General features: G+C 36.1%; 1 protein-coding gene and 1 pseudogene across 2 annotated transcripts; one reads left to right on the forward strand and one right to left on the reverse strand.

Moving 5' to 3' along the window:
* Nucleotides 1-3,511: 3,511 nt before the first annotated feature.
* Nucleotides 3,512-4,804, reverse strand: LOC128215329 (dehydrogenase/reductase SDR family member 1-like; annotated as a pseudogene).
* Nucleotides 4,805-5,546: 742 nt separating this feature from the next.
* Nucleotides 5,547-10,474, forward strand: LOC128214904 (ras-related protein ced-10-like). Of its 2 annotated transcripts, none has more exons than XM_052921609.1 (5): nt 5,547-5,681; nt 6,135-6,319; nt 6,841-7,009; nt 7,675-7,793; nt 8,983-10,474. In XM_052921609.1, the coding sequence occupies exons 2-5, from the start codon at nt 6,137-6,139 to the stop codon at nt 9,121-9,123; spliced, it is 612 nt and encodes a 203-aa protein (XP_052777569.1). In that variant the 5' UTR covers nt 5,547-5,681; nt 6,135-6,136; the 3' UTR covers nt 9,124-10,474. The 2 variants fall into 2 exon arrangements, with proteins under 2 accessions (XP_052777569.1, XP_052777568.1); XM_052921608.1 differs by having other exon boundaries at nt 5,572-5,681; nt 6,132-6,319.
* Nucleotides 10,475-13,778: the final 3,304 nt, after the last annotated feature.

The raw sequence follows: 13,778 nt of genomic DNA on the forward strand, positions 1-13,778 counted from the left end.
AACACAAAATCATTCCAATAACGCCTTTGAAGATGATGCTAAGCCCAGAGACGCCTTGCTCTTCGATGACGTTCCGATAGAATGGGTTCTTGATAATGGCGATGGAAGCAAATTTGATAATCTCGGAGACGTCTAGACACTGTCCTTCGATGTATCGGCCTACCAGGAGTTCCGACGATATCAACAGCGATTGCTTATGCCGTCAAAAAGCGTCCACGCGAATGACATTGATGTATATATACGTCATGACGGGGAGTGGTTACCCTAAATGCAAGCGAGGTCGGTCATTTACCGTCCAAGTATCCCTAAATCGTCTCACAAGACGCACAGTAGTCGATCTTCTTACATTTTACCGAGTTGCGACAATATACTGAGATACACGAGCATCGAGTTGGCCTCAAACCGTATTCCGATTTTCAACTTTAACGTGGCATCTTTATGTTTGCAATGTTTTCGATTTTCACGTTTGATTTGTGACATATTAGTTTTATTACAATATATACGTGAGGCGTTTCTTTTGTCCTTGAGTTTAGATACACCAGCAAAAGTCGAAAACGGAACATTTTTTTTCTTTATTATACACAAAACCTTTGGGCATATCACCTAAGGTTCATTTCCATGCGTCCACGTACTGCGAATGAGAATCATCATCGTGATGGTCAAAATAAAGTTATGAAAATTGAACCTACCATTTGAGTTTTAAAGAACAATATTTTGGACTACTATTTATCTACAACCTTTAAACATTCAAGTTCGAATTTGCAACCTGAATTTACAAGTTTTATTAGGCATACTATCACATTTCTTGTCATTTTAAAACTGTCTCTTCAGAGCATCAGCACTTGGTTTTGTTCAACAAATCATTATTGTACTTGTTAACGTCAACTTACATCCAAATCCATTCATTAGGGCTACTCTCTGTTTAAACCGTCTTTCGTGTACATATTTATATATTTTCAAGCCTTCCGCGACCATAGACTATGATTATAAACTCTTACAATAACCGGTGCTAGTGGGCGTTGACAGTGGTTTACTGAGGTCAATCAACTGTCTAAATGGATTGTATCTGTATAATTTGATTAGGTACTCCCAAAGGAGCGCTCTTCCAAAATAAATTCAACTTTCCATAAAATTGGACGCTTAGTGGCACCTGCATTAAACATGGCGTTTACTAAGGAATGGGTGTATACGTAATGCTTTAGTGCGAATAATTTGGACAAAAATGTACGAAATATACATGTTTTACACTACTAGCTGTTGTTTCAACTACCATACTATACCGTATGAAACGAAAACAATTTTGAACAATACAAGTACATCATGTAAGAAAGATGGGACACACATATATGAGTATGATTATATCAAAGAACGAAACAACAGTCTCGGATTTAGTGAGACTGTCCTGAGAATGAAACTGAAACGCATTCCATATGAAACCATGACGCTTCTGGGATACTTACCAATTTTTATAACACCGACACTTCGAACCGTCGATATCTATTTTGAAGTGAAATGATAAGGCTCGTAATTTTAACAAGGGCACCGCCTGCGAGTGCTGAACGCTCGTTTGATTTTATCCTTTTACGGTTTATTTATTTCAGGTATTTCAGGTATAACATTTGATAGTCAACAGGTATTCCAAAGTTTGAAAGTGATAGCTTTGATAGTTTGCATGTAAGTGACCCAAATGCTTAAATATCCCCCACACTCCCCCTACCTTTCCAAATGTGTGACTCAAACCCGTTTGATATATTCAAGTGCATTATCCATTTATTGTCTGTGAAAGAAATTGAAACAAAAATTGAAGAAGCTATGTCCAATTCTCAAAATCAACCAAAATCCATCAAAATTCATGTTTTTATAAATAAACAACAGGTGAGACTCAGCATCTTTAGGGTACAATGTGAAGAAGGTATTAGATGAACAAGTTCGCAAGTTTCAAAGTGATAGCTTTGATAGTTTCCATGTAAGTGATCTAAGTCATTTTCAAAATTCAGACCATCTGAAAACAGATAGTCGGAACCCAATTAATTATAAGATTGAAATCCAAAATTTAAATGTAGGATATTTAAGTAATAAAAGTAGACCAAATACCTTGAAATCCGTTTACGTTCAAAAATATAATCTATACAGTAAAAGTGACACTCGTATTTAAACTCAATACATACACATGTATAACAAACATACATTTTGAGTGATAAACCCTTAACTACGAGTTCATACTAAATAGTGCATTTATGAAAAAAAAATATTTAAGGATAACACGATTGTAACCTTGTATTAAATAGCAGAACACATAAAAATATTAAATGATTGGTGAGTACTTAAAGATTTACTGTGATCTACTATCATCTCATAAGGTAGAAATACCATGTTCTCTGCACCATTCTTTCATCGCCAAATTAAACACAGTATTCTTTATAAAAAAAACATTGTTTTTTTAATATTTATTCATATTTTTTGTTAAATTAAAACATTTCTATTAATTGTGGTACATCTTTTTTGGGAGTGAATCTTTAAGAATCTGCCAAGAACCGTTTTAAAAGAAAACGTTCAATGGTCTGTGCATGAACATTAAAACTAAATAATAACAAGAACACCATTGTTAAATGAACATATCTTTTACGATATAAAAACACATTATAACATACTAACTTTTTATGCTCCATTGTGACGGAAGCGGAGAGCTTATAGAATCACGTTCGAGTCCGTTTCCTGGGTATGGTGAGAGGCGGACACCTTAACCACTGGACCACTGTCACCACTTATATGGGTTATAGTTTTATATCTGGTGAATCACTCAGTACAAACGGATGGTACGGGCTGCTTTGTTAACATGATCGTAATCTTTGACAAGGATGCCAATATCGCCATTACTATAACTGGAGACGTCTCCAACGATGAGGAAGGATGGTTTTGTTTCGGATTATTTAGTTTAGAGATGGAACGATTATCAAAAACAATCGATAAATCGTCGCTGACAATATCAGGTCGGCGACAGTCGTGTGGCATGAAGGGAAGATTCTTGGGCACCACCTCCAACTTGCATGGATATTTATTGGCACCGATTTCTACCATATGTACACATGGACCTCATTAAGACCCCATTGAATAATGCGCATCAAAAGGGGGGGGGTATGCCTCATATTACCGTCCTTTGCCCGTGACAACAAAAATGTATTGATACAATCATTGGGGCAATTTCACTTTTTTCAAATCGATATGCTCATGAAATTGAAAATAAAAGTCATCCTCTCGCTTAGAATCCTTACAAAGAATACTTCTGAAAACAAGGTTGCCACTGATTTTGAGGGATGTCGATTTTATTAGAAGCTATGCTATCGACTTGTTCTAATACATATAAAAAGCGAAAAACAAAAACATTATAAATCATTTACTAGCATGCTTTTTATTATTACTATAACAAGCGGACTCGAATTTACATGAACAACGGCAACATTCATGAACTCACTGAGCGTCAATTATATAAATAATAAAAACAACAAACATGTAACCATACATTTAACTTGTATATACGTTTTAATTGTCACAGTTGACTATTACATTCATGCATACATGCGTATTCAGGTTTGTCAGTTATTGCATAATTTAGATTAATGTGTGCTTGGCAAATAACATAAGCCATGACGGGATTTTGAAACCAAATTCGACACCCAGGAATTCCAAGATGGCTCAAATATCCACAGACTGTTATTCGCCGTATGTTTATAGGCTTGTGACCGTCATCATCCCTAGACCCATAGTGGTCCCCGAGGTCTGTGGTTATGAGCACTTTCCCGCTCATTTGCATTATGTTGTTTTTTAGCGAGTCGGACGAAACTCACATTCCGAAGTTGTCTACCGACTCCCCATATTTGTAGTTGTCTCTCAGAATTTGTTCACTAACACCAGCCTCCACAGCCATCATGGCTGACAATTTCGGATCCTTGAAGATTGCTTGTGAACCCTCAGTTTTAACCTAGCAAGGCCAAAGGCAGACGAATGCGACGTTATGCTCCCTCAACTCTCTTGCGCAGTCAACAGCCATTCGATCGCAGCCTTTTTTCCGATACAATACGGCACGTTTAACGTACACGCCATTCCTCCGTGACCGGAAATGTTAATTATGAGTCCCAACTTCCAGGGCACCATCAGACGAGCAGCATAAACCAAACATAGGTAGTGGTTTCGTAAACCGACATGATTCAGCTCATCATAGATATTATCGGGTAGTTCCCAGAAAGGCACTTTGACGTTAACCACGCATGCGTTGAATGCCGAGAACGCGTTATTTACGAGAACATCTAAACGGTTATTCTGTTCCCGAGCAACCTTTTCAAACAATTTCTTAACATCGTCGTCGTTCTTGTGATCACACTGTACCGGAATGCATTTGCCTCCCCTTGATTCGATCTCCTCACACGTTTGTTCGAGGGAACCCGGAAATTGAGCATCATCCTTGGCTTTGAGGGTCCTTCCGGTAACGTACACAGTGGCCCCATGTGCGCCTAGCTGCAAGGCGATCCCGCGGCCGATGCCCCGTGTAGCTCCTGTCACGATGCAGACTTTGTCTTTCAATGACACTCTGTAAGTATACCGCGAAGAAAGAATAATCGAATATAAATGCTTTGTGTAAATATCAGTACATTGACTAATTCAATTGAAAACAGTAACATGATAAATGATTCAGACGAAAACACGGAAAATTATGATACTTCGATCAATTCTATCAGTTATATTTATTATGATTTTTCAAGCGATTCTTAAAAACACTTATATTATGATTTTACACATGATTCTTCATTACGATTTTACAAACGATTCGACATCTACATTATGATTTTAAAAACGGTTCTGAAATAAACTTGGATACTAAGAGTATAAAATATATTACATTTCAAACGATTCCGAGTGACATATAAAAATGAATTGTGTATTTGTTGATACTACACATAATACTGACATATTCCTAATGGAGCAAATAATTTTACATTATGACACGGACATTAAATATACCTATAATTAGGATACTAAAACTGTTCCGTAGCACTGTATATGATACTTCAAATAATTCTGACATAATAATACATTATGACACAGGGATTGATTTGCAGTAATATCAAGGTAATTAATTAGGATACTACAAATATGCCGTAATATAAACTATGATTCTAACACCTAATATATGATTCTAAAAATCATCATAATGTCATATAGTCATATATTGAGGATACTGCATTTACATAAGATACTAAAATAGTACATGTATAATTGTACATCGCATTATAATGTTATGTGTGTTGTAGCGCGATTAACAGATTAAGACAATTTGTATAAAATGACCGACGTAATACACAAACGATCATAAGAATGTCCTCGTTTTTACAAAATTACGGAAGTACATGTATATCAACGAACGGCAAATGCTACAATATTACCTCCCCTTACTAATACATTTACAGTGTTTACATCTATTTTTAGTTACCGAAAATCCGCTTGCGATTGGATGTTATTTTTAGAAGTCGAAGACCACTTTGAATATACTGGTACCGTTGACAGTTTGAATGTAAACGCGAAATTATTCAAAATTTGATTCTTTCTTGTGATATCGTTAATTGTGATAGTATATTAGTGTAGATTTAAACTTCAAGAATTTACAATACAGAGAATACATTTGACCGGTAAGCTCGAAACTAAATTATTATTTTATTATTGGGAATTTTCGTTGACAGTGTATACATGTCTTAGTTTATAAATAAACAATACATTTGCTGGCGCGAAATTTGAAAATAATAAATTCATCATTGTTCGTGTCCTTAATAATTATGTTATAGTACTTAGTGTTTATTTTTTCACTTCTTTGCTCTTATTTTCCATGTTTATGAAAAAAAACACCACCACTTTACCATCATTATTTAGTTGTTAGTTTACGTTAAATAACTGATATTCCTTATTTTAGGGTAGTGCAAATTGGAAATATTCTTTATACACTTTTTGTTTCTTTCGTTCATCTATCTTCAAAGAGGTAAGCTTCTAAGATATCTATTTTTGTAACTGCATGTGTTACATTGAACTTTACATATATTATATCAAATGAATTACAAATAACATATTTTCTATATAATTGTCAGCAGCAATGGAGAACATAAAACTATTAGTTGTCGGCGACGGCGGCGTCGGCAAGAGTTGTCTTCTTATAGCATACACAACCAGCGCGTTCCCGTCGAAGTACGTCCCGACAGTTTTTGACAATTACTCTGCCAATATAATGGTTGATGGGAAAGCGGTCAATTTGGGCCTCTGGGATACCGCCGGACAGGTAAGTCGTCGTTCAATTATAATAGAGCACTAGAGGATCCAGGGCGGAGGGGGGGGGGGGGTGCACCACTCAAATCGTGCTACATTACTTTTAATTTCAATAGAAGGAGAACAGAAGTAATTAAATACGCCAAAAATGCACAATTTGGGACTATAAAACGTTAAAATGATCTTTGGGAGCCACCCCCCCCCCCCCTCCCTGCCGACACTTTAAATAAATATAGTTCGGTTCTGACGGAAGAGCACAAGTTAAAGGGATACGCCCCTAAGTTACACCCCCTCTTACGTCAAATACTGGAACCGCCCATACCTCTTATACAGGCACGTGTACGTGCGGACTTATCTATGTGTATACCAGTTATGTGTAACATGTACATGCATATAATCACGGTCATGTAAGATAGCAGGAGAAACGTGATTTATGCGAGTATCAGCACCCCCCTCTCCCTCCCTCCCCACGCCCATTTTGAATTTCTGGATCCACCACTGCTGCTTGATTTGAATCCAATAATTTCTTTTTAGGAGGATTACGACCGCCTCAGACCCCTTTCCTATCCAGGGACGGACGTGTTTTTCATCTGTTTTGACCTAAGCAGACGATCTTCATTTGAAAACGTGGAGCCAAAATGGCTACCGGAAGTGAGACATTACTGCCCAAATACACCGATTGTACTAGTCGGGTGCAAAGCTGGTAGGTCGATCTGCTTCATATAACATCAGTTTTGTTTAAATAAGTTATAAATGTAAAACATTCGACTGCCTGTTAAAGCTGATGTTTTGTTAGCAGTCTTATATTACTGATTTCCCGATAACAACGCAAAAATTGGCTCATTCCAAGACAACATGAAAAAAAAATATGTCAAAACCGGTAAATTTGTAAGAGTGCATGTTTAAGGGCAAATTACACCAATTTGGAAGTGACTTGTATCTACGTTCAAAACAAAACAAAATCTAACTGGTTTTTTAATATTAAGTACACAAATGGAAACTTCAGTAGAAATTAGTGTTTTTTTCGCGTGCAAATTGGTCAACTGACTACAGATATTGATTTATTAAGTGGTGTCTTGCTATTTGCGTAGTAACGCGAAAGTTGTTTATTGCAGGCGCACTTAGAATAATGTACATACTTAATTGGTCAAAGAAAGCTAACACTCTACTCTGCAAGACTTCTGTAAAAAAAGAAAATTGTATAAATACGAGGCAAACTCATTCGCTGCTGAGTGTTCAAATCCTTTTTGTTGCAAACTGTATGCAGACTGTAAAGATATTTTAACTACAGACCGTAAAATGGCTATTTGCCGCTGGTTGTTTAAAATGTTACTTTCTGCAAATTGTTATTTATGTTATGTATTGCAGACCTGCCGTCCGCAGTATCCGCAGCCGATATCGGCAAGCTTACCAAGACTCATGGACTCAAATACTGTGAAACCAGCGCCCTCACACAGAGGGGTTTGAAGAATTGCTTTGATGAAGCTGTAATTTTTTTCTTCTTTGGAGCTTAAAATTATGTTGATATATAGGGGTTCATCAGTAAAATTAAATTGACATATTTCTGTTTCAAGCAGTCAATTTGATATTTTTCACTTATTTGAAATTTAAGTCCGCTCTCGGGTCCAAATGCACGTTTTCTAAAAAACGTGCAATAAAAATGACTTTTAATTCCAATTTGATGCATATGATAAAAAGAAGAAGAAAAATGTTTCAGTGTAGGATAGTAATATATTTCACAGTCCACACCAAAACTTATATTCCACAAGTGGCCACGAGTGAAATATTCACTTCTTGCACTGAAACAAACAATAATCGTCTATATATTGATTGGGGTTTGTTTAGATACACATAAAAAGTAAAGGATTGTCTTATAACAATAAGGCTTTCTTTTGATACAATGACTGAATGAATGTTTTGTATAAGGTGTAAAAAAACCTGTCTTAAGCACAGAGCTTTCAGGTAATTCAATTGATTAATGTCATCAATGGTACTTATGCGACGAGAATAATTTCTTATTTGTATACGTATTCCCTGATTAAGTTATAACTTGAAATGCATTACGAAATACATAACTTGCAAGTTTGATTCGAGAGTAGTTAATGCTCAAAATCTTTTTTATAAATACTCATCAAAATAACTGCTCACAAATGCCATGGATATTTAAGTCGAAATACGTTGGCTCGAGCTCGCTGTGCTCTATTTCATCGTTGGCTCGAACTGGATGTAAAGGACCGATTTTGTTCTACATATCTATCTTTCCCTTTCTCGTTTGGCTCTATTTTCCCGAGGCTCGAGATATTTTCGCCGGTCCCTGGGAGTTCGAGCCAACGGGGTCCGACTGTAATTCGATTTAAATCCATGATTGTGCAAATATCCCGATCAATAGAAGCTGTTGGAAACAAGAACTAAAACAAAACATTTCACATGTCCACTCTATCACAACCTATTGGCTGTGTCACTGTTTTTATAATACGGTTTCGGGTAACTTGGTCGTAGCTGAGTTCAAATGCTTTATTTGTGGGAATGCTTTCCAGTGACGATTTATGAGAAACTGTATAAAGTTAAGATGTTTGTTATTCATGTCAAAAAATAGCTCATTGGGCTAATGTTTCTTGTTAACATATACTAGTCTTTTAATAAGGATTCTTGTATCTTGTATCTTGTATCTTTCAGACACGGTCAGTTCTTAACGCACCAAAGACAAAGAAGTCCATGGGTTTGTTCAGTAAATTGAAAAAGACCATCACGGATCCGCCAGTTATGCCGCAGACAGGTTGTAGTCTGGGTTTCAAGGCAGAAAAAAGTGAAAAATGAGGAAATTTACTGCACCCCTCTGCTATACAAAATATTTTGATATCAAACTGTAAGTTAGGTTCTGTAGAACACGAAAAGTGAGTTTGGCCAGTGGGCGGCTCTTGCGGAAAGGAAATATTCAAGATGGCGCTCAAGATGGCCTCCATTAATTTCCATTTCAGTTAAAATACTATGTTTGAATATAGCTGTTTTCATCAAATATCTAAGACGATATATATTTCTCATAATGTACTTCAAATTGACATATAATCTTAACTAATTCAAGGTAAATGTATAAAAAATACCCCAAAATTTGATTTTTCCTGTTTACTTTTATTTTTAATTCATTTATGTTTAGTGTCTGTGAAAAAGTGGTGGCAGAATTGTTAATTGTACATTCCTTCATTTAAAACAATATTTTAGGATATAGCTTTTATATTTTTAATAACGTCAAGGTTTCATACTATAATAGCATCCCAAAGGTGGTCGCAGGATTGCTATTGTTGTACGAGTATACGTCTTATAGCAAACTTTGCTAGTGTGCCGTCTAAATGCATGGCATGTGTCTCTTTCATAATGTGCTTTATGTTAACATTTTTATCTGACCTCTCCCATGTCAAAGTTAAGTTCATTTCAGTCAATTCAAGGTCATGGTCATTTCAAGGTCAAGATATGAAAATAACTCAAAGAATGATTTTCCCTGTATACTTTAATTTACGTTTAGTATGTGTCTTCAGGCATTGACAGAATTGTAAATTTTATGTTCACTCATTTAAAACAATAGTTTAGGGTATAGTTTTTTCTTGTTTTTTCGAAACCGCCACCGCCAAGGATCATACCGTTACAGTGTGCCAAATAAAGGTGATCGCAAGCTATTGCAATTGTTGAACGAGTCTTTTGGCACATTGTGCTAGTGTTACAGTTAATTTATATGTATATCCTATTTCATGGCATGTATCAATTTCATAATGTGCTTCATGCTGACATACGTATCTGATTGCTTCAAGGTCAAGGTCAGTTCAAGGTCAAAATACACTGCACCACAAACAGTTATGAATGTTGTTTATTTTCGTCTTCTTATTTTTTAAGTTTGTTAATTAAATTGTGTTTGCAGAGAAGTAATTGTTAATTTCCTCTCTTTGTGATCTCTGTTCAGTTACTTTTCATTGAAATGTTTTAAAGGTGTTATGGAGACAACTAGGTGTCGTTCTAGTACATGTTACCCAAGGCGGTTACCACAACTTGTTGTTTGAAAGGGACTTCATTATTAGAACATTGTAACTGTTTCATTTTAAACACATATATCCTTAAGAATAGATTGTAACTGTTTTATAATGTATTTCATAATGAAATACAAAATTAAGCTTTTCAAAATCAAGGTCAAACTCATTTGAATGTCAAAATGCAAATATGTTCAATATCGACTTTGTTATTATTTCATTTATCTATGTTTTGATTAAATTTCTTTTAAAATGTCTATACATTACCAAACTAACCATAGTTCATATATTTCCCATATTAAAAGTCAAGTTAACCCAAAATGTCCCTTCTTGAGCCCATCGAAACAAGCTACATGACATACATTTTTGTGAATCCCATGTAAGCACATCAAACCTGAAGTCCTTCCAGTGTTGTACTAATGTGTTGACATTCTAGTTCCAAGCAACCCAAAATCAGTTCTTTCTAGGTCTAATACGTGCTAAGCAAGCCATAGTGTTTATATTGTAACGACCTACGCAGTCAAAACCTCTTAAAGCCAGTTGAAACACAACGAACACCGAGTTGAACGTTTAACGGTTAATAGTGTATTCTTGTATCTTCGAATCATGAACATCAAGCAAATCTATAGTTATCAGATAACAGTTTAAGTTTAAGCATGGGATCTCACGTTTTCTATATTTGGAAATAATTAACTATCATTAAAACAACTTATTCTTTATGTAGGGTCAAATACTAGACCTTTCCGATTTACGTAAGGTCAAATACTAGACCTATCAGATTTACGGTCACTTTCAAACCCTACCGAGCTATCCGACGTCAAATTTCAAGCTAATGATCCCGAAATGAACGCTGTTTACAGAGAGAACAGGAGATTCCCACGTGATCAAAACTGACCAATGGCGGCCGGACCTGTGAAACGTCCGACCAATACCGGAGGACCGGTGAAACGCTGATCAATCACCGAAGGACCGCCTTGACAGAGCAGAAGGACCGGTAAGACGGTACTCACAGTGCCCAAAGGGCGGTCCGGCAGCCATGGCAGTTGTTTACAATATTAAAAAAAATTCAAGCATAAAATCAAGCAGTAACGAAGTGGCTCAAAATATAAATGATTATAATAAGACAACTATAAATAAATAATGTGTATCTAATAAAAAAGGTGATGAAACAGTCCAAATACATTCAACACATATATGTAAGGTAGGTAGAGAACCCCCCTTGTATGAACATAAATAAAATGATTGGATGGATCTCAAAACAAATATGACCTAATTTAAGTGTAACGTTAAATTTTCAATTTTTAAAACATATCATAGTCTTTAAATATATTTCAGTAATGTATATTAGTTCCACAGAAAGATGTCAAGTGAATGTCCAGGTGCGTAACCTGTATAATGACAGGGTCATTACACATTCCCCAACCCTCAAAAATAAAACTCTCCTGAAACTTTTCCTTAAACTTAAATGTCATTTGAACCACTTAAAATATAGTCCAAACATGTAACACAGGTTTTAATTGCCAAACAATAAATAAATATTAATACTCACAATGTACCACCAGTGTCCAAGCACAGTCATCGACACGTTCCCTGTCCCATGTATAACTTTAATATGACATAATAATAGTGTTATCATTTATATTTTAACTTTTATCACGAGTTCTATGTTACTTATGATAACAAACAACATTCATCTCATAGGTATGATCAAGGCCAAATTATTCCCGTTTCCCGTGGGTAAAAAGGTGTAGTTTAAACTAGACGGGACGTGATGAAAGAAGCTAAATGAACGCCGCAACATTAGTCACTTCAAATATAACATTTAACGTCGTAAAGTCGGCACACAAAATACGATATAAATACGCATATATATCAATTATTCCGATATGTTATATTACCAAGACATCAAGTTAACGAAAAAACACCAAGCCACGGTGAAATACCCGGATAGGAGGCGCCTTTCTATTTAAAACGAGCGCCCGTCACCAAACTCGACGCGTAGCATATTCAACGGCGTTAGGTACTCCATTCGACTAATACTGCAGCTGAAGTATGATTCTCTTCAGATTGTGTCGTTGTTATTATTTTTTTCTGTGTTTATTATGCTATTAGAATTGTTTTGATCCATTGTTATTTCCATTGTAACTTATAAGTCTATTAACATGGTAAACATTGGATGGTTTCTTAGGATCACACTTTACAAGATATCTGACGAAATCAATCTTTTGGAGTACCAGATATGGATCCTTCCACTTAGGAATTAGTTTAGAACATACACCTATACGTCTTGATGAATTGTAAACCAGAACATACAGGGCCTATAGACAAGGTTCGCCGACGAGAATATATCATTATTTCGTTTCTGGGCAACACTGTGTTTCTTAAGTGATGCTTGAGCAACTTCGTGTGCTCTTGTTAACATATCTTCGAGACTGCTGACATAATCATTAGCGCATCGTGGAACATCCTCGGACCCAGGGATGCCCACAACAGCACGCACTGGACGTTGGACCTCTCGACCAAATAACATCCCGTTCGGTCTGATGCCCGTTGAGCTATTGACAAACGACTGATAAGCTCACATAAGCTGTGGTACATACTCGTCCCTACGATTCTGTTCTTTTTCAGAAAACATTGATAACAAAGACATTAAAGTTCTATTGAAACGTTCTACAATGCCATTGGTTCGAGGATGAAGCGAGCTTGTTCGAATTATGTCAATGCTTAATAAATCACATACATTTTTAAACAATTCTGAACTAAAATTTGTTGCCTGGTCAGTAAGAATTTGTAAAGGAGTGCCAAATCTACAAACAAACTCGTTAACAAATACGTCCACTATGGTCATAGCTTCTTGATATGGTAATGGATAGGCCTCGGTCCATTTTGTAAAGGTATCAACTACAATCAATACAAATTTGTTCCCTTTATATGTTGTTCATAGACAGCGCCCTTACTCATATAGGCCATCACGCGCTCGTGGTCTCCCTGTTTTTTGGAAAGTACAGCCCCAACAGCATGGTCACTTGCGTAGCTATCAATTATGAAAGGTATGACCGGAAGGGGTATGCTAAGACTTGCGCAGAGGTAAGAGGGTATTTTGGTTTTTCAAATGAAATTTGGGCCTCGCTTGTCCATTTAAATTTAAACCCTTTTCACACAATTTGTGAAGCGGTCGGTCTATCGATGCAAAAGTTTCGAACAAAACGCCTGTAATATGAAGATAAACCAACAAAATTCCTCACTAGCTTAACAGACGTAGGAACTGGCTTACACGAACGGCCGATATCTTATCATTATCAGTGGAAACACCACTCGTTTATACCACGTGACCAAAAACTTGATAGCGTGAGAAATACATTAAATTAAAAGGTATTTGTTGATTTTAGTCAATACCGTATATTTATTTCACTGCGCCACTCGTGAAAATAAGATTTTTCTATGACCACTCGTTAA

The sequence above is a fragment of the Mya arenaria genome, chromosome 13 (genome assembly GCF_026914265.1).
Source record: "Mya arenaria isolate MELC-2E11 chromosome 13, ASM2691426v1".
In the NCBI taxonomy this organism is placed as follows: Eukaryota; Metazoa; Mollusca; class Bivalvia; order Myida; family Myidae; genus Mya; species Mya arenaria.

What these genes read in the sequence shown, in the direction of transcription:
- LOC128214904 (XM_052921609.1), top strand. Translation starts at nt 6,137, where the DNA reads ATGGAGAACATAAAACTATTAGTTGTCGGCGACGGCGGCGTCGGCAAG. An exon ending in TCTGGGATACCGCCGGACAG is followed by an intron (nt 6,320 to 6,840) that starts GTAAGTCGTCGT and finishes ATTTCTTTTTAG; the next exon opens with GAGGATTACGACCGCCTCAG. An exon ending in ACTAGTCGGGTGCAAAGCTG is followed by an intron (nt 7,010 to 7,674) that starts GTAGGTCGATCT and finishes TATGTATTGCAG; the next exon opens with ACCTGCCGTCCGCAGTATCC.